The sequence below is a fragment of the Emydura macquarii genome, unplaced genomic scaffold (assembly GCF_026122565.2).
Source record: "Emydura macquarii macquarii isolate MOO-44397 ecotype Brisbane River unplaced genomic scaffold, CSIRO-AGI_Emac_v2 contig_1253, whole genome shotgun sequence".
NCBI lineage: Eukaryota > Metazoa > Chordata > Testudines > Chelidae > Emydura > Emydura macquarii.
In genome coordinates this window covers 19,910,392-19,929,786 of record NW_027131390.1, presented here as the reverse complement: position 1 = coordinate 19,929,786, position 19,395 = coordinate 19,910,392, and the positions used below count along the sequence as shown (strand labels likewise).

The 19,395-nt window shown below is 39.7% G+C and overlaps 1 protein-coding gene across 1 annotated transcript in view; it reads left to right on the top strand.

Moving 5' to 3' along the window:
- MTMR8 (myotubularin related protein 8) overlaps positions 1-19,395 on the top strand; it is a 36,159-nt gene that overhangs the window by 6,075 nt on the left and 10,689 nt on the right. The window contains exons 4-10 of the mRNA XM_067548294.1: positions 2,035-2,192; positions 3,798-3,926; positions 6,116-6,250; positions 8,394-8,526; positions 10,964-11,073; positions 16,153-16,278; positions 18,193-18,242. Coding sequence (XP_067404395.1) covers positions 2,035-2,192; positions 3,798-3,926; positions 6,116-6,250; positions 8,394-8,526; positions 10,964-11,073; positions 16,153-16,278; positions 18,193-18,242 — 841 coding nt within the window. The remainder of the gene's footprint in view (positions 1-2,034; positions 2,193-3,797; positions 3,927-6,115; positions 6,251-8,393; positions 8,527-10,963; positions 11,074-16,152; positions 16,279-18,192; positions 18,243-19,395) is intronic.

Genomic DNA, 19,395 nt, shown 5'->3' with positions numbered 1-19,395 from the left:
GTTTCTTAATATTGGTGAAAGATGCCAAACTGACAGCCTGGTAAAATGAAATCCTGTGTACAGATGGAGTACAGACTTTTCCCACACTATCCCAGCAAAGTGCTTCAACCTTGGGCTAGATTTGAACTGATGACATAGAGGAATACAGTCTGATACAAACCCTCATTTATCTCCTGGGCTATTCAGTCTCCTGACTTACGAAGTTTTAATTCTAATACAGTATCTGTCATGATCATATGCAAATTCCTGTTGCTCTATTAATGGCTATTACTGTTCCTATAACAGATATTACAAATAGCATGGTAACTATCACTTGCAGGAGATGGAAAATGTCAGTTTCTATTGCCAGTGGCTGTATATGTAACTTACTGTGACCTGTCTTATTCATGGGTTCTTACAGTTTACTCTTGTGTCAGTTTAAGATTTCTGTTTGTATGCCTGCTTCATCTGTTTTGGCATAGAATTATTATAGTAATAATTATTCATTATTTGCTAGTATGTGATTGACAGTTGAAGGTTACCTGCTTGGCAAGCTGGGTATTTTATCAGACTCTGGCAGAACTCAATCTGTCTCAGGAGAGCTTGCTGCCTTGAGTATCAGATGAGTGAGTTATTGACAGGATATGCATTTTTTTGTAGGGAAGGAAGGAAATCGGAGGTGTGGTATGGAGGATATGAAGGAATTACCATTTGTCAGACTCCGCTTGAAGCTCTTGTTAGGGTGACAGTAATACTCGAGATCTATCAAGTTTTCCTGAACAGAGGAGAGCACACTATTGAAATGGGAAGTTACAGACTGATAAGAACTGTACTGTGTAAACTCTTTGCAGAAACTGTAACTTTTAGTTGCTCTCTGCTGTTTATGGATTAACTCTTCATACATTGCTGGAAAAGACCAATGTATTCTTAACACAACCTGTTAATTAGGAAATAAATTGTTTTAAGTCTAAAATTTAAAGTTATTCATTTTAAAACACTTATTTTAGTGTTTGGCTTTATGGTGGATGTTTGTTGTTTGTTTAGTATCATGATATAAGGGTACAGGTGCTATGTATGGACTTGATCCTGATAGGTCTTGAGCAGTGGCAATTCTCAGTGACTAAAATATGAATTGAATGCCTCTCAGGATCATATATGTATATATGAATGAACGTTATACCTACAATTTTGTCCCTTAACACATTGCCCTTCATAAGTACAATCCTTGATCCTGAGAGGTGTTGAACTCGCATTATAATCATTAGGAATTCTATCATATATCTGTATATTACCTAATGTGATTAGAAATGTTTTCCACTAACTTTTTTATTTAAACCATGTGTCTGCGAGGTCAGGTATGCCCTTAACAGCAACATTTTGCTGGTACATGAGAAGCAGTCTAGTTACCAGGGTGAATGAAGTGCCACAAGTGAACAAACAAGAATGGTGAAAAGTAAAATAGATACTTCAAATTATCAGTGTTAATCTATGATGTTGTTAGTTGTACAGATTCTGTACCTGTGTAACATATATGATATTGTCTGCAGAAATATCTTAAGTCATAAGGTGATAATTTATACCATACATTCTGATGGACCTTGTTTGTGCTTTTCATCATCATGAGTTAGAGATTGAGTACTCATTGTCACTTATAGCATGCATTCAAGGATTTTCTCTAAAAAGAATTGTGGAGAAGTGCATAACAAACTACTAGCAAAAGTATTAGCATAGTTGGTTGGTCATGTTATAAAAGTACAAGAGACTTGCTGTAATTTTTTCTTCAGTCTCCTGGTGTGGTGAATAACATATTTTTAGGTATCCCAATCATTCTTTACTGACTACTTTAAATGTTTGGTATAATGATATGACAAAGAACCAGAAAAGGTTTGATTCTACTAGCTCTCCTTGCGATAGAACTGCAGAATGGTGATTTGCCCTGAGTGCCTGACTCCAGGGACAATCTGTAAGAGAAAGTGTTGAACATTTCACTTCCTTTTGTATGTATTTTAAAATTTCTCTCCCTCACTACTTAACTTTTAAATTTTCTCTCCCCAGTGAAACCTGAAGAACTTTATGCATTTTCTTATAACCCCAAAATGCCTAAAGATAACCGGGAGATTGGATGGAAGCTGATTGATTTAAATGTAGATTATCAGCGTATGGGAATTCCAAATGACTACTGGGAAATAACGGATGCTAATAAAGACTATGAGGTAATTGTTGTGCAAAGTAGTCACTCAGTGCAGCATCCTTTCATTTGTTCTAGTGACGTGGAACAACCCCTTCTGCTGCATAAGTGATGCCTGGGGAGAAGTAAGTTCAGTCTATCTAAAGCATCATCTTCTTGACATGAAGTCAGAGATAGTGATACTGTAAAAGAGCAGAGAGCTGAAGAGTCTGCTTGATTCCGGGAGGGTACCAGATGTTCATTTTCTAGAGACACATCAAACAAGCTCACCCCAGGAAACTAAGATTCCTTTAGCTTCCTTAGGTAACAGTGAATCTTCCCAGCCTCCTTCCCCACACCTGCACCCACCTGGTGGGTGTCAGATGTGTGGAAGAGCACTGGGATAACTCTGCCTTCTGTGATTGGAATCAAAGGGAAAATAATAAAAGCAGTAAAATGAATGGATCATTCTCTACTTGGTGTCTATCCTCTCTCAGAAAAAAGGGGCCTAAATCCTTGGTTCTTCCATTCCTCCTGAGCTGCTGTTGCCAGTTGCCTTCTTCTCTCCTCCCTTTAAGCTCTGTTGAACCCAAAAAGCTTTATGCCAAGAAAGATTTTAAGCATTTTAGACACCTGCTTTAAAATGTTCTCTTTATTTCTATGGAAATTTTACATGGAAAGATCCCTTTCCTGGCTAAACGACAAACCAGTCAAATCTGAGAAAGGTGGCAATCTGTTAAATAATGTGTATATTTCTGCCACCATGCTCTGGATATCCACCAAGCAACACGGCCCTAAATTTTCAGAAGTGACCAGTAATTTTTGGTGCCTCAGTTTTTGGATACCCAACTTGAGACCTTTTAAAGGGGTCTCCTTTTTTTTCCCTGAGAGGGAAGTTGCTCCCAGCACTTCCTGAAAATTAAGCCTTTTTAAGGCATCTGAAGTTGTCACCCAAAACCATTAGTCACTTTTGAAAATTAGGCTTCAGTGTGTAACTCTCATTTGGGATCCTTTTACTTTTAATTCCTCTAGGGTTTCCAGGTTTAGGTTTAAAAACAACAGAACCCTAAGTAAAGATAAGGTTTGAGAATAGCTTTTTGTGTTTGAAGTGTACACTGAAAAGCCTTAAAATGTTTGAGGAGCTGAAAATTATTCAGGTATGGGGTAACTCTGGGCTCTGAGGATACACCCTGTGTGGTTGTAGCTCATTCAAAGATGCACAGGGCATGGGGGGTGAAATTATTTTATATAACTTTGAAGAAATGGTTGTCCTTCTAGTTTTTGCTTCTACACATGAGCCACAATTTGGTGAAATACGAATTGGAAACCCTCAGGAGATATATTTTATTAGTGTAAACTTACCATTGCATGCATTGCTATTCTGTCTTGTTTCTTCAGGGACAAATTGGAACTAATATGTCAAATGTATACTTAATGTTTTATGCGTCCATATTAATGGTAGTGTTTCATATGTCTGAAAAACAGCATTAATTATTTCAGTCTTTTGAAATAGATTAATTTTGATTGTATATCAAGCTGATCCATCGTTACTATGTATTAAAGCTAAGTAACAAATCTTTATTCAGGCATCTTAATATCAAGCTGATGAATAATTTAATATTTGGGTTTTTTTTACCCATCTGTACTCTAGGTCTGCAACACGTACCCTCCAGAAATAGTGGTGCCAAAGACTGCTAATAAATCAACTGTGCTTGGAAGCTCAAAGTTCAGAAGCAGAGGGCGGATCCCAGTGCTTTCCTATTTCTACAAAGAAAACAATGTTAGTTATGCACATTCTGCTCTTCTCAATATTTTTCTTCCTGCCCATCCAGCTTTAATATAGAGGAGGAATGTGATCAAGTTGTTAGAAGAATTGGGGAGTAAAAACAGAACCCAGGAGTTGTATCTCTGCCACTAACTTGCTATGTGGCCTGGTACAAACTGAGATATGGATAATGCTTACCTACTTCATAAGGAGTTAAAGCTTAATTGTTTTTAAAGCACTTTGAGGTCCTTGTATGAGCAAGGCTATACAAGTGCAACTATTGTTTTATGTTTGAAGAAATTTCTAAGCAAATATAGCTTCAGCTATCAGAAGTTGTGACCCTTTCTGTTACTTTCCCTATTTCCCCAAATAAAAGAATCGCTTGACAAAGATTATTCTCTAAACCAGTATAAAAAGCATGATCCTTTCAAATGTCCTCTTTGAAATCTCACTTTGACCAATTGTAAGATCTGCCTTTTTGGATTTGTAAACTAAGTTAGTTATAATGAACAATCTTTAACAAATTATATCTTAACTCAGTTAAATTTTCTGATTTTTGGACAGGAGGAAATAGCTTGGAACAAATCCCTATTTTTTTGTATTAATTCAGAAGAAGTGAAGTTTGTTCTCACTGAAGAGTATAATGCAGCTTTTGTTTAACTTTGTTGTTTCAGCATTGTTTTGGGCACAAAGGTTAGCAAAATACTGTCTTAGTTGAATTGTTGGGCTCTAGGTGCTTTCCTTGACACAATGCTTGCATGGAGTTGCGTTGTCAAACTACTGAAGCTTATAATCATTTTCAGCATTGCTACAAGTATGGAACAATGATAGCTAACTAACGTCATGAAGAGGGGAAGTCAGGAAGAGAAGAGGAGTAGACAAGGGAGAGGGGTGACAGCAACGTTGGGGATATGTTGTATTAATTTAGAGAGAGTAAATGAGCCAAAGGTGTTAACATAAGCCAGTCACTGTCAAAAATTAAACAGTGTTAAACAAGGTCTGGGGTTTGGTATATAGAGACCTCAGCCTGCTTACTATGGCAAACACACCATTAAAAATCCTTTTAATCTTTAATTGTTTTTTTCTTTTCTGTATCTTTAATAAAAGCATTTAAAATGTGAAGCATTGAATAAGGCTTTAAGAACAACATTCCTTGTTCCCTTTAGCAGGAGAGAGTTTTTAAAAGGAAAAACCCTATTGTTTGACAGTCTCTTAGGTGGAATCAAAGGTGGGGAAAAGAGAAGTAGTTAGTTGAGATGGGCAGGAGATGCTGTTGCTGTTAAAGTCCAGTCTTAAAAAGAAAAGCCCCCTTGTTTGGCAGTCTCTTAGGTAATATTAAAGATAACTGTCCACCCAGATGGTGGTTGGGATTCAGCTGGAGTTAGTAGGAGTAGTAATATAATTTGAGTCCCTCTTTTTCTGGCCCCTTCCGGACAGGACAGCTCTCAGGATCAGGATGGTGAAGGCCAGGAGTCACAGGAAACAGTAGGGGGTGGCATCCATGATGATGAAGCTAGCTCCAGTAGCCTCCCCTGTTCTTTCCATCTGCTGTTTGTCTTCCTTTAATTTTTTATTCTTTATTATTTTCCCCACAAAAATCTGTTTTACAGACCCAAAAAGAGAGTGATGCATGGAATAGCCTATCCCCTCATTATTTTGTCCACCAATTAGGCCTAATATCCGACATACAAGTTTTGGCTTATTAACTTCTGGCTCCACATCTTCTGTTTTTAGCAAGCATAATTTCAACACAGTCCTCAATCATATCAACTTGGCCTTTTTGTTTATACTAATTCAGTTATTCTGTCTCCCTTTTGCATCTTTTCCCATCAACATTTGTTGTTATAGATTGACATTTTATGGGCTTTCACATAGATTTAACAGTTGAGTACACAGTTAGGGTAAATTTGCAAGCCCAATTATTACCACAGATAGGAGTCATTAGGCAGAAGAGCAGTGGATTTGAGAAGAGGGTGAATAACTGTCTCCCTAGAAACACTACCTACTTCTTACTCCCATAGCTCTTGAAAAGAATAGAAGTATGACTGGAATTTCTCACTAATTTGTCCACTTGATGAAAATTTTACAGTAAAACAGGGACCAGAATCTTAACAGCATCTGCATCAAATTTTAGTGTGTCCCTTAAAGCAATAAATATTCCTGATTTTGGTCTCTTCTCTGCAGTAGACTATTGTGTTTTTCAGGCTGCCATATGTCGCTGTAGCCAGCCCCTCTCTGGATTCAATGCTCGCTGTTTGGAGGATGAACAGATGCTGCAAGCAATTAGACAAGCCAACCCGGGGAGTCCCTTCATGTATGTTGTAGACACAAGGCCAAAGGTATCGCTTGATGGAATTTGTGGCTGTTCCTAAAGTTCATATTTGTGTTATGTCAACACTGCTTCCAATGGACCGTGCTTTTTGGATCTCTAACCTAGTATAGTACAAGGAAGATCTGCTCAGGTTCTCGTGGGGAAAGTCAGGTGCCACTCCTTCCTTCCCCATGAAACTAGTGTCCACCTCACCATTCCTTAATGATAAACTGTCCAGCTGCTGTGCTTGGTCCTAATGTCTCACGTCCTCCCATTCTTTTGTGTGTGATCAAACTGAGGTGATGTTAGGGGTACTCATTCCTGGAGTATTCCAGATTATTTGAAATTATTGTTAAGAGCAGCCCAAGTTTAGTGACCATTAATGGTTAACTGAAGCAGTGCAGTGCGTTCCAGTACAGAGGTTAGGCCCCAAGTTTATCATGGAGGTGGAGAGGGGAGTTTAAAGCACTGGTTGCACAAACCTGAAGTGACCGTATCGGTGTGGTTGGCAGGTACTGTGGCATTCAAAGGTATCTAGTTTCATACAGCCTGAAGAAGTGCAGTTCCTGCAATTTTCTGACATAGAAGTAATTTTAATTAATATTTCATTGAGGAGAATAAAAGTTGCTAATGCACTGTAAAACCTGCCATTACAGTATATAGCTATCTTGGAGATACTTTTAACTTAGTAATGGCCATTCAGGGCTAAAACTTCAATGCTGAGATGTTTGCTCGGTAATAGTTTTATCTTAGGTGATCGGGAAAGGTTTTCATGAAGTTGTACTGAAGTGTCTAATGATTACATCTTAAGACATACATAGCTTGAAAACAAGCAGAAATGTCTGCGTGTTTTGAGCCTATTTGTGGAAAGTTCTAAGCATAAGAAAATTAGAACATGGGGATTTGCATAATGTACAACTACAGAAAAAAATAACATGTTGACCATTTTGAATTTGGAATAGAGTGAGTTCTCAGAACTCATTTACTATTAGGGGATATTAACATTACCTGTATTAGACTGGAGATGAGACAAAAAGGATGCAAATCAGGTGTCACCCCCAGGTAAACATAGAGGATATTTCAGCAAGTCTTTGGCTGCGGGATACAGTGTTTCCTAGAGCTAATTCTGTTGTGCTGTTTGTTCCATAATCATATGTTTGTAGTAATATGGATCCTAATACATTCATCTGGCATTTGTGTGATTCTTGCACTTTAACAGGTGTTCCACTGATGTTTTACGATTCATTTAATGGCGGTTTGGTGATAAATCACTGAGTGGCAAAGGATATTATAATTAGCTAAATTTCTCCCTCTCCCAAGTCAGTGTTTAAGTAGAATAAAATAACCTAGATTTATTTTCACTCTGTGATACTAGAATAGTGTAACTGACTCTCTACACCTCATTCTTTTCCATGGAGGCAAACTACTCCACTTCCGATTTTGGATTGAGAAGCAAAATTGAGGTCCTGTCCACATGTGACCATTATAGAATTTATGGTAACTTTTGTTTGGGCCTGGCTCAATTCCATTCTGGGTGATCAATATCCCTTCTCCTTAACTTCTTCCTGCAACTTCAATTGGATACTGTATTTTTGCTGTTGTAAACTTGCATATTGTTGCTGTATGCTGATAAACAGCTTCTATGTTTCACCTCTGAGTTGGCTGCATTTCAGTGATAGCTACATAGTTTGTTTAATCTATATTTGTAAAATGCTTTGGAATTCTTTTAGTATTTATACAGCACCATGCATGTTTGTGGTGCTTTATAAAAATATAAAAAAAGAGCTATGTTCATATGTAACTACTGCATTTATCTGTTCCTTTTTTTCTAGCTTCTCAATTAAAAAGAGAAAGTGAGTGTAAGTTATGATAACAGAGCCTTCTATAGTTAAACAAGCCTTTGATACTACCTGTCTTAGGCAGCTTGAAATTGACATTCAAATTCTTCATAGGCCTTTGCCTAGGGTTAGTTGACTGCACATGCACATAATTTTAGTAAAACCATTGGAAACAATTCATGGGTAAAAAAACCCGAAAACCAAAACTAACATTATTCCCCACCACGCACACTTCTATGAATTTGCTTTGCCTGATATCTGGTATTCTGGAAGACAAAAAAGATTTGTAAACCAGGTTTGCTTATGCATTTTTTTAAAATTTGATTTCTACAGTTAAATGCCATAGCCAACCGAGCTGCTGGGAAGGGTTATGAGAATGAAGATAACTATGACAACATTCGCTTTAAATTCATTGGCATAGAGAACATCCACGTGATGCGGAACAGCCTGCAGAAGCTCTTGGAAGGTATGGTGCTTGCCTTTGACTAGTCCAGTGTTTCTTAACCTGGAGTTTTAGAGGGGTCGCAAGTGCAGAGCTGGTATTGGGGGTGGCAAGAAAGGTAATTGCCTGGAGCCACAGGGGCGCCATGAAACTAAGTTACATGCCTCAGCCCCATGGGGGTGGGACTCAGGCTTCAGGGGTACAGTAGTTTAGTCCAGTGGTTCTTAACCTTTCCAGTCCATGTGTTGCTGGTTGCCACCTATTGACTTTACTCGCATGCCACAATAGACAAATCCTGTGTACACAACTGCGTGTGCACTTTGGGCAGTGGGACAGAAAACAGATTAGGAGATTAAATACCTGGCTTTGTGCTTGGCTTATAGGAAAGGCTCAAAATGTTACAGTATGTTAGCTGATGTTAAAATGTGATTTTTTTTTAAAAAAAAAGTGGGTTTGGTAATGTGTCTTATTGGGCCAACTTCTGTTGGTGAGAGAGAGACGAGCTTTCGAAGAAGAGTTCTGCGTAAGCTCGAAAGCCTGTCTCTCACCAACAGAAGTTGGTCTAATAAAAGATATTACCTCACCCACCTTGTCTCTCTAATTGTCGTGGGACTGACACAGCTACAACAACCCTGCATGCTTTAAAAAAGGGTCTGATAAGAGGAATTGTCAGTTTTACCGTTCATCTGAAATAGAAGCTAATATTTAGCAAATTTTATAAATCTAAAGAAAGTAAACCATATCTTAACCACGCACAAAAATGAAAACAATTAAGATCATAGCCTTTTACCATTAAAATGACTATCAATTAATTTCTGAAATACTGACATACAACTAATACAAGTTAGTTATTTGGGTTATTTTGGTATGAACAATCTATGTGATATGAGGCTAGATTTCAGAGCTCTCCTGCAGGAGAGTTAACAACTTGCACTACATAGTTCTTATTTTTTCATTTGTTTCTAACTTCTTCAGCTAAATTTGTTCTTAAATGCGTCTGTGCGCATTCTCACTGCTATTTGGGATGATTTTAAGGGAACATTCTTCTAGGCCAGTGGAAATTAGGGTTCTGAGGGCTGGTCTACACTGACGGCGGTGATCGACATTATGTAGCTTGCGTATTTCCCATTGACATATTTACACTGACGTATCGCGGTGTCTTCATGATGCTGCGTTGATGAGGCGTGCCCTCCTGTTGATGCAGCCTTACTCCTTTTTGGTAGGTGGACTAATGGCATTGACCAGAGAGCCCATCTCTCATTGAGTGAGTGAGTCTCCATGACCCGATCAATCAATTTCCGCTGCATTGATTGCTGTGGAGCCCGCAGTGTAGACAAGTCCCGAGTCTCCTCTTGTTTACACTGGTGTAAACTGTGAGCAATGCCACTGAAGCTGATGGAGCTGCTCTGTAAAACTGAAAAGGGACTAGAAAAAGAACTCAGACCTCAAGTGACAAAAGAGAAGAGTTGAGAGTATTGATAAGTACTTCCTGCTGGCTTATTCACTATAGTATTAACATCCTTCTGCTGGCAGAGGCTGGGGAACTTTGTGAAGCTGATGCTATAAGTCCTTCTGTCCTGCCCCATTGCCTAATCTCATGAGGCATAGTACAACCACTGCCATTCAAAATATATAGGAGGTTAATATTTTACTTGCCACTGTAATGCTAAGGGTCGAATAATTGATGCCTCAGATCAGCTGGTCTGGTAGGAGCCAGGGTTTTGTAATGACTTTGGAGAAAAATCAGATTGCACAGGACAGAGGGGCTGGCATATGCAAAAGAACTGCTGTAGAGAACCCTCTGCTGGATGATTTATTGTGGAGAGGGAGAAACGGCAGAATAAATGCTAGTTTACTCCCATTTTGCCTTATCGGATAAAAGACGTTGACAATGATATTATCTCTCACAGGTGCTGAGGAACTACTGAACTATAAATAAACATTTTCTATGATGCTTTTCAACATATTATCTGGGCCTTCTTTATGATTATATGTCATTTACCTCTAGAAATTAGTTCTCCCCTCTTTCTCTAAAGTCAGTTTCTGTATTCTGGTGATGACTGAAAGCGTGATTATTTCTCATAATGAAGACATGGGTAAAAGCATAACAGTTTGATCACCTGTCTTGGTTGGAGAGAGCTCTTTTGAAATGAGATTTTGATGATAGTGGTGAAAGGAACAGGTCAAAGATACTTCAGACTTAGATGCTAGAGCCCTCTGTAATCTAAAGAATTTTAATTGTTGTACACACAAAATATCCCTAGTGTGTGATCTCTTTAAAGAGGGAAAATGGATTCCTATATTTGAGTATTCAGAGAATATTCGCTTTCAGGATTAGCCTTTGTCACTATTATTCAGGGAAGGAGGATTAGCATGGATGGACAGGATGGGTTAGGAAAATCTTGTTTACGGTGCATTTTATATGAGAAATCTCAGCTCATTCTTTTGTTTGTGTTTGCAGTGTGTGAAACAAAATCTCCCTCAATGAGTGACTTCCTTACTGGCCTGGAGAACTCAGGCTGGTTACGGCATATTAAAGCTGTAATGGATGCTGGTGTCTTTCTTGCCAAGGTAAAACTTTCCCCAGTAGAAATTTAAAAAAAAAAAATATATATATATATATATATATACACACACACTCTCCTGTTAGTGGTGACAGACAGATATGAGGGTGTAAAATAGTTGCCCAAGAGAAGTGGGGGAAGCCCATTGTTTGGACACTAGACTGATCTCGGAAAATGAGCCTGCAATGGTAGAAACATAGACTGGGGGACCTAATTATCTTTGTGTCTCCTATGACTATGATATAGTGATTTCTTACATGGATGGAAACTGAACTATCCAGTATATTCTAATGAGCAACTTTGCCTATATTTCATTTGTCCTCATTAATTTCATTTTACTTCTACCTGAAAAGATGCCTACGTGCCCTGATGTGTAATTAATATTTCAAACAACTGAACTTAACTTTCAGTAGTCATCAAAAGCTGTGGTGCTTTAAATGAGGTTTTCTTTGTGTGAGTTTGTCTTCTGTCATTCTATACTATAGGGACAGCATAATTTTGAACTTTTAACACAGCCCTCTTTTTTTTTTTTTTTTCATGGGCTGTTGTAAGGAACATGACTTTGCTGCAGGTCAAGTAGAAGGAACAAACTTCCTGCAAACAGTTCTTTAGTAACAGCAAAGGGAATGCAGGAAATGATTGGTAGAAGTCAATTGCCTTGTATAAATATTCTGTCTTCTCTGAATTGCTACACTTTGAATTCCCTTCTCTTGATTTCTTTTAAAGAGAAATGATTTTGTATTCCTCTTCTGCTACCAGTGCAAAGGAAGAGAGTGACAAATGTGGGAGGAAATTGGGGTGATAATCTTCCTCTGTCCCCTAATTTTCCTTGAAAAATTTCCAACCCTCATTTGTCCTGTCACTACTCTTTCCTCGTTCACATCCTTCCTTAAGATTTCTTCCCTATAATGCCCACAAGAGGTGTCAGCAACAAATATAAATATATTTGTATATGAATATACAAATGCAGAGTAATTGCATGTGTGTAGCTGAAATCTGTTCTTCCTCATCCTGACTTTTCCTTACTGTTGGTTGCTCCCACTTGTGTAACATTTAAAGTTAATTTGAAAACTCTTTAGTCTACACTAGCGATTTTTTGTTGTTGACCAAAGTCAGCTATTTGCGCCAAAACAGTGGCGCACACACTGCCCCCTCCTCCCACCAACCCAACTCCCCTGATTTTGCAACAAAATAAAACCACCTTGACAAGAGATGTAGAGCTTTTTGTGCTAAACTTTTAGCAACAAAGCATAGTGTAGACACCGTGCTTGGTTATGTCGTGGTAAATAGCCTCCAGGAAGTGTCCCACAGTGCCCATCTTGACTACTCTGGCCATCAGTTTGAACTTTGCTGCCCTGCAGCCACCTGCCCCTCCCTCTTTAAAGTTCCAGGAATTTTTGAAATTCCACTTCCTGCTTCCTCAGCATGGAGTGCTCACATCACATCTTCCCAGCTGACTATGGCAGTTCCACACACCAAACACTCTCCTGCTTGGAGCACATTGGAGTTTTTGGATCTGATCAGCATTTGGGGAGAGGAGGCTGTGCAGTCCAACTTGGATACATACAGTCAAATTTCTCATTTAGTGGTGAAGAAGGACTATGAATAGGACTTGCTGCAGTGCTGTGTGAAAATCAAGTTGCTGCAGCAGGGTACCAAAAGGCTAGGGAGTCAAACCATCACTCTGGTGCAGACCCAAAGACCTGCCGTTTCTATAAGGAGCTGGAAGCCATCCTCAGCAGCGACCTCATGTCCACCGCCAAGAGACTTGTGGATACCTTCACAGGCCTGGAGGCAGCAGACACTGGACTCAACCCTGACGAAGTCATGGATGAAGCGGTCGAGTTGGAGGACATTGCAGAGCAGGGGACTGGGTGGTTTGCTGACATGGGGAGCCAGGATCTCTTCTCGATCCAGGACAGTTCAAGCCAGTCCCAGCCCTCTTACTCTGGCATGCAGGATGCATGAGAGAGGAGCTTGGGTAAGTGATTTTTTTTTTTTTTTTAGATGCTGCTGCTCAGTTACATGAGATACAGCTGTCCTTTGATTTGTTGCATTATACAGCTGGTTGAAGGGATAGAAATGCACAAGAGTAGCTGTGTTTGCATGTGCTTCCCATTCCTCTGTTCAGCTAGGCAGTGTGGCGGAAAAGTGTGTTAATGCACACTGAGATTTCACAGGAATCCTCCTGAGAAATCTCTCTGAAACTTTCCTGAAGGTACTCGCCAATCCTCTCCCAGAAATTTTTCAGCAGAGCTGCTTTGTTTCTTCCCCCATTGTAGGAAACTTTTTCACACTAATCAACTTGTGCAGGGATCAAAGCAGCACATAGGCAAGCAGCATAGGGACCCTGTTGGAAGCTGCTCGCACGGAAGAGATGCACCCTAGCATCCCTGCTTATGCTCAAGAGCGAGATATCAGCTTCTGTGACCCCCCCCGCTGTGGAAAATGGTGGCACGATTTGGAATTTTGTCCCTATCTACCTGCATCAGTACCCCCAGACAATCACCCAGAACATTCTCCCCAGCTTGAGTGCTCCCTTCCTCTGGCCACAACTCACCATGTCCTGGTTGATCGTCGAGCTGTATGCTTGCCAGGGGACAGTGAGAAAGAGGTGTATTTTACAGTAATGCATCAATGCTGTTATTGCACTCACAATAATACTTTTGTTCATTGTTTGTTGTGCTTCTACAGATGTGTCCTTGAGGGGAAACCCATCCACACCCACTGAAGCGCCTGCAACTGATAAGAAAACCACGGAGAATCAAAGAGGAGATATTTCAAGAATTCCTCCAGTCCTCTGATGCAGGGGGAAAAAAAAGAAAAAAGGGTATGGAGACACTGCGTCTCAAAATCAGAAAATTGGTGGGCAGGAGAGGTTGGAAAACCAGGAGCGAGTGATAGCAGGTCACGAGTGCGTGATAAAGGCCATGGAGGAGCAAACGGAGCTGCTAAAGTCACTCCTAACACTGCAGACTGAATTCATGTGTGCTCGTCTCCCCTTGCAGCTAATACAGAACTGCTTTCTATGCCCTCCCCAAACTCCACCCACACATTCCTACCAAACTCCTGGCCCGCCTCAGTACTGCGTTCACTCCACCCCTTCAGACAGCTTCTAGAATGATAGCTGGACTTGCATCCAGCTGTCATAGCTCATACTGTCCCTCATTGCTTTCTCCCCTCCAGCCCAGCTTTGTGTGTTGTGAATAATTGTTTTATTTAATAAAGGCATACTCTGTGAAGAATAAGCAATCTTTATTTCCGTCTTGCACACAGTGGTTGCACCTCACATTGATATACAGTGCAAGCTGGATAGCAGTCATAGCATTGCACAGTGCTGTTTATAAAAACCTTATTAGTGCTCATTGTCAAAATAGTTCTTCAAGGCCTCCCTGATTTGAATGACCCCCCATTGTGCCCTTCTAATAGCATTGACATCTGGTTGTTCATATTCAGCCACAAGACGGTCACCTCTGCGCTCCACCCAAGTGGAAACTTTTCCCCCTTAGTTTCACAAATATTATGGTGCACATGGCAGGCAGGCATGGGAATATTTTCCTCATTTAATCTGGCGCAAAGTCATCGCCAGCGAGCTTTTAATTTGTCAAATGCACATTCAGTGGTCATTTGGCACCTGCTCAGCCTGTTACTGAAGTGCTTCTGGCTGCTATCCAGGTTGCCCATATAAGGCCTCATGGGCCACAGGAGTAAGGGGTAGGCTGGGTCTCCCGGGATCACTATGGGCATTTCAACATCTCCCGTTGGAATCTTTTGGTCTGGAAAGAAAGTCCCTGCTTGCAGCTTTCTGTACAGGCCAATGATCCTGAAGATGTGTGTCATGCACGTTCTCTGAACAACCCACACTGATGTTCGTGAAATGCCCACGGTGATCCACAAGCGCCTGCAGCACCATAGAGAAGTATCTTTCTATTGATACACTCCATCGTAAGATGGTCCAGGGCCAAAATTGGGATATGTGTGCCATCTATTGCCCTGCCACAGTTAGGGAATCCCATCACTGCAAACCGTCCACTGTTTCACGCACATTTCCAAGACTGAGTCCTTCGTAGCAGAATACAATTAATGGCCCTGCACACTTGTGGTAACACAGCTCCAGTGGTGGACTTTCTGACTCCGAACTGATTAGCGACCAACTGATAGCAGTCTGGAGTTACCAGCTTCCATACGGTGATCGCCACGTGCTTTTCCATTGAGAGGGCAGCTCTCATTCTGGTATCCTAGCCCTGTAGGGCAGGGGCGAGCTCTGCACAGAGTTCAATGAAGGTGGCTTTGTGCATTCGAAAGTTCTGCAGCCACTGCTCAGCATCCCAGATCTGCATAACGATGCAATCCCACCACTCAGTGCTTCTTTTACACTCCCAAAAGCAGTGGTGCACCATGTGCAGATGCTCCGTGAATGCAAACTAATTTGGTGTTTGTGTGCATGGTACACAGCAGGTTAGGCGCCTTGGATTCTAGTTCCGATTGGGAGCTCATGAGGTACAGTATGACCAGTCGCTATGTTGTCAGTGTTCTGAACACAACAGTGGAGAGCAGTGCAAGATCCATCCTTTCAGATAGAGATGGCGGGTGCTCATGAAACGGGGGCTATTGAAAAATGCCACGAAATGCAGGTGGAAACCATGAAATGACTGGACAGAAATCACTGTATCATGGGACTTTGAGCCTGCACCCATGATGCACTGTGAACCTCTCTGCCTTCTCACAACTCCATTGGCACAAGGTGGCAAGTTGCACAATGGGATAGCTGCCCCTAGTGCACTGCTCTCACTGTTGATGCTAGAGCACCAACTGTGAACACACTTCAGCGACACGAGTGCTGTGTGGACAGGCACAAGCATTATAATTACAGCCCTTTTTGATCATTGCTGTAACTTGCGTCAACAAAACTTTCTAGTGTAGACAAGGCCTTAGAGGTGAGGGCTATGACTCTCTATTTGTTCCGTAATGTGCCTATTGGTAACTCCTGTTTAAGATAGATCTGACTTTTGAAATGAAAGGATTGTTTAGCTACCACAACTAGCAAACTGTTAAATTGTGTCCTGTTTTATTTTCTTCTCTGCAGGCAGTGAAAGAAGAAAAAGCCAGTGTCTTAGTCCATTGCTCAGATGGGTGGGATCGTACAGCTCAGGTCTGTTCACTGGCTAGTCTCCTCTTAGACCCGTATTATAGAACATTTAAAGGACTCATGGTAAGAACAGAAATGCTTTTGGTTTTTAAAAATATGCTTTGTAGCTTTAAGTGGTTTGGAATGTAAATAAGCCCTAATTAAACACTTTAGTTCACTTTCAGCAGCAGACTTTTTTAAGCATGTCAGTGACCTACAGAAGCAGAGCTATTTATGTATTAAGTTATAATTGCTCTGAATAGCATGGGTACAAAAAACTGGTACATGTTTTATGAGTCAAATCTCTATATCCCTGTATATCTACGAGAGAACCTCTAATGAGGCATCTCAGCAAGATGTGCATGAATATAGGATGTGAAAGCTTACAAGTAAGATAAGAGAGAAGCTTGTTGTTTAAGACCCATTATAGTAAACTATCTGTTAGGGTGAAATTCACCCCTGGGCAGAGGGCCAGCATGAAGCCTGTGCGTTACTATTTTAAAGTTCTCTGCCCAAGAGTGAAATTTCACCCATTTGGTTTTAATTAATTAGTTGCCTTGTTTTGTGCTAAATGTCACTATAAAAATGTGACTTTACATGGTGTACTACATCTCTGCCCACCTGCTTTTGTTACAGACCCATGGTTGATGGTCTGTGTTCATTAGCCCCTTGAAGAGAAATTGAAAGCAATGCAAAATACAGCAACTTCTGCTTGTATTCTCCTGGGCACGTGCAACTAACTATGCTGCACTGCAAAGATGTTACCTCGGGTCAACTGCTAACTTTTTTTTGCTGTTAGGTACTGCTGCAGTGTTCTTAAGTGCATAGGTGGTCCTGGTCCAGGACTAGGGCTCCTGAGTGCTGTGCTAATACACATAATAAATAATTGTAAAGTTTCTGTTGGAACATGAGACCTCAGCAGGGCCTTGGGACAATATTGCAGTAATGGTGGGACCTGATCCTGATCAGAGCCACTGGGTGCTAATATAATATAAAAGAAACTATTTTCATTTGTGTAATGTCCAAAGTGTACCTTACGAATCATATAAACCAGTAGTCGTTCCTAGGTGAGTATAATAAATACCTGAAAAGGATCCCAAAACTGTTAAAACAAAAGTAATGTATTTACCAAAGAAATACTCATTAACTTCAATGTGTTATATTTTTTTTTTTTTTTTTTTTTTTTTTTTTTTCTTTAAATCCTTGGATGACGACTTCTGGGTTGACTGCGTAATACATTCTAAAAATATATTCCTTTATAGTCTTCATAATGGATTTAGAGTAAGGCACCGATTCATTTATTCAGTGCCTTGCTGTACATGTCCTTGCTAAGCTGCTCCCATACATTTTCTTTTATAAGTATGAACCTGCATAAAACCCTTATGTAAAATAGAAACATCTCAATTAAGTAAACAAAATAATCCTGCTATTTTTAATGCCAATGAGAAGTGCTTTCAACCTGTATCCTTTGATAGAACACTCCTTACATTCCCATTTATATGTTCTTAAAAATAAAAATAAAATTTTCTTAATTGTGATTAGTTGCACAGGGTGTCAAGGTATTTTTGGGTCTCTTCAGAATGAAGTAGCTGTGTAGTGGAACAGTGTTGGCCTTAGCATCAGGAAAGCATGTCTGGTCTGGGGGTTATGTTTTGAATGAGTTTACTTGTCTCCTGGGGATAGTAATGTACTTATTTAAATTAATTACTTATGTTAATTAATCAATCACTGGCAATGTGACACCACAAAGTTTCTCATAGGACTAATAAGATTCAGAATAACATCCTATCCCAGCAATAATCTAATACTAGTGATGGAGCATAGTTCCCATTCCATAAATCTTATTATAATGTCCATTATGAATAAATATGCAGGGTATTACTGATACTATCCAGTAAGCCTAGTTACAAGAATTCTGTGGTAATATTAAGGCATCATTTCACTTTTTTCCAAGCAACTTAATAGTTTAATTTCCTTTCTCTCTCCTTGAAACCAAAGGTTCTAATAGAAAAGGAATGGATTGCGATGGGCCACAAGTTCTCTCACAGGTAAAGGCAGATTATACTCAGGGTGTAAAAGGAGAGAAGGGTTGAAGGTAAAATGCAACTTGTTTGTTTAGCATAAGGGACATTTGCTCTTTTTTCCATTGGGATCCTTAGGTGTTCAGCTTGGTTTTTGTGAGTGTTTTCCTATGTTCTTTCATTGCTTTATAAAATGTTAAGCAAATTATTTAATCTCTGTGCTTCTATTTCCCCATCTGTAAAATGGGTTGATATTAAATTGATACTGGGTGTGAAATACTAATGTTTTGGAGGGGCTTTTTGCCTCTTATACCCCTCTGTGTTGACCATTGTTGGGAGCAACCAAACATTTGAGTATTTGGAACTTCAGCCCACAAATATAGTACTAACCAATTTAAGACTTGCATTCCACGGATTTATAAAAATGTTACTTTCTAGCTGATGGTCCATTTTCACTGCATGGTTATTTAATTAGCAAAGGGGAAAAACAGATTTACTTGGTTCAGATTAACAGCAGGAAGGAAATAGTGTGATTATTCTGTAATATTAAAGATTAAGAACTGAGGTTCTGTACTTAGCAGAACTTTATTTAATGATTGTCTCCATATGAAAATATTCCTGTTTAATACTGTAGTCTATAAATATTTTTTCCTAGAGTGAGAGACCATGGAAGAAAGATCCATGTAGAGATCCACGTAGTGTTACCTTAGAAGGATTTATCCAGAGATGAACTGCAGCCAAAATAAACAAACCCCCAGTTATTCTCTCTGAGGGAAGGACTGTTTTTACCTTTTATTTCTCTAAGGCCGGAAACTAAATGTACCTTTCATCTGTATTATAAAGTAAGAGCTGCATAATACATGAATTACTTTTTGTACATTTTGTCAAGTTCTTAGGAAAAAGTGAAATTTCACTATGGTCTAGGAACATAGGATTAGATAGTTATTCTGCCTCTAGTAGTGGCTGATGCCTGATGCTTCACAGGAAGGTGAATTTCCCCTTAGTAATTTGCCTAGCTGCATGATGCTGTAGATAGCATGAAGGAGTTCAGGCTGTGATTTTCTCTTGTATGTGTTCAACTTGCTATCTGTAGCAAGAGACCTTATTGCCATTAGCTTTGAAAAAAATAGTACTGAACAATTAATTTGTCCCAAGCAAACTTGCAAAAGTTGCTACTTGT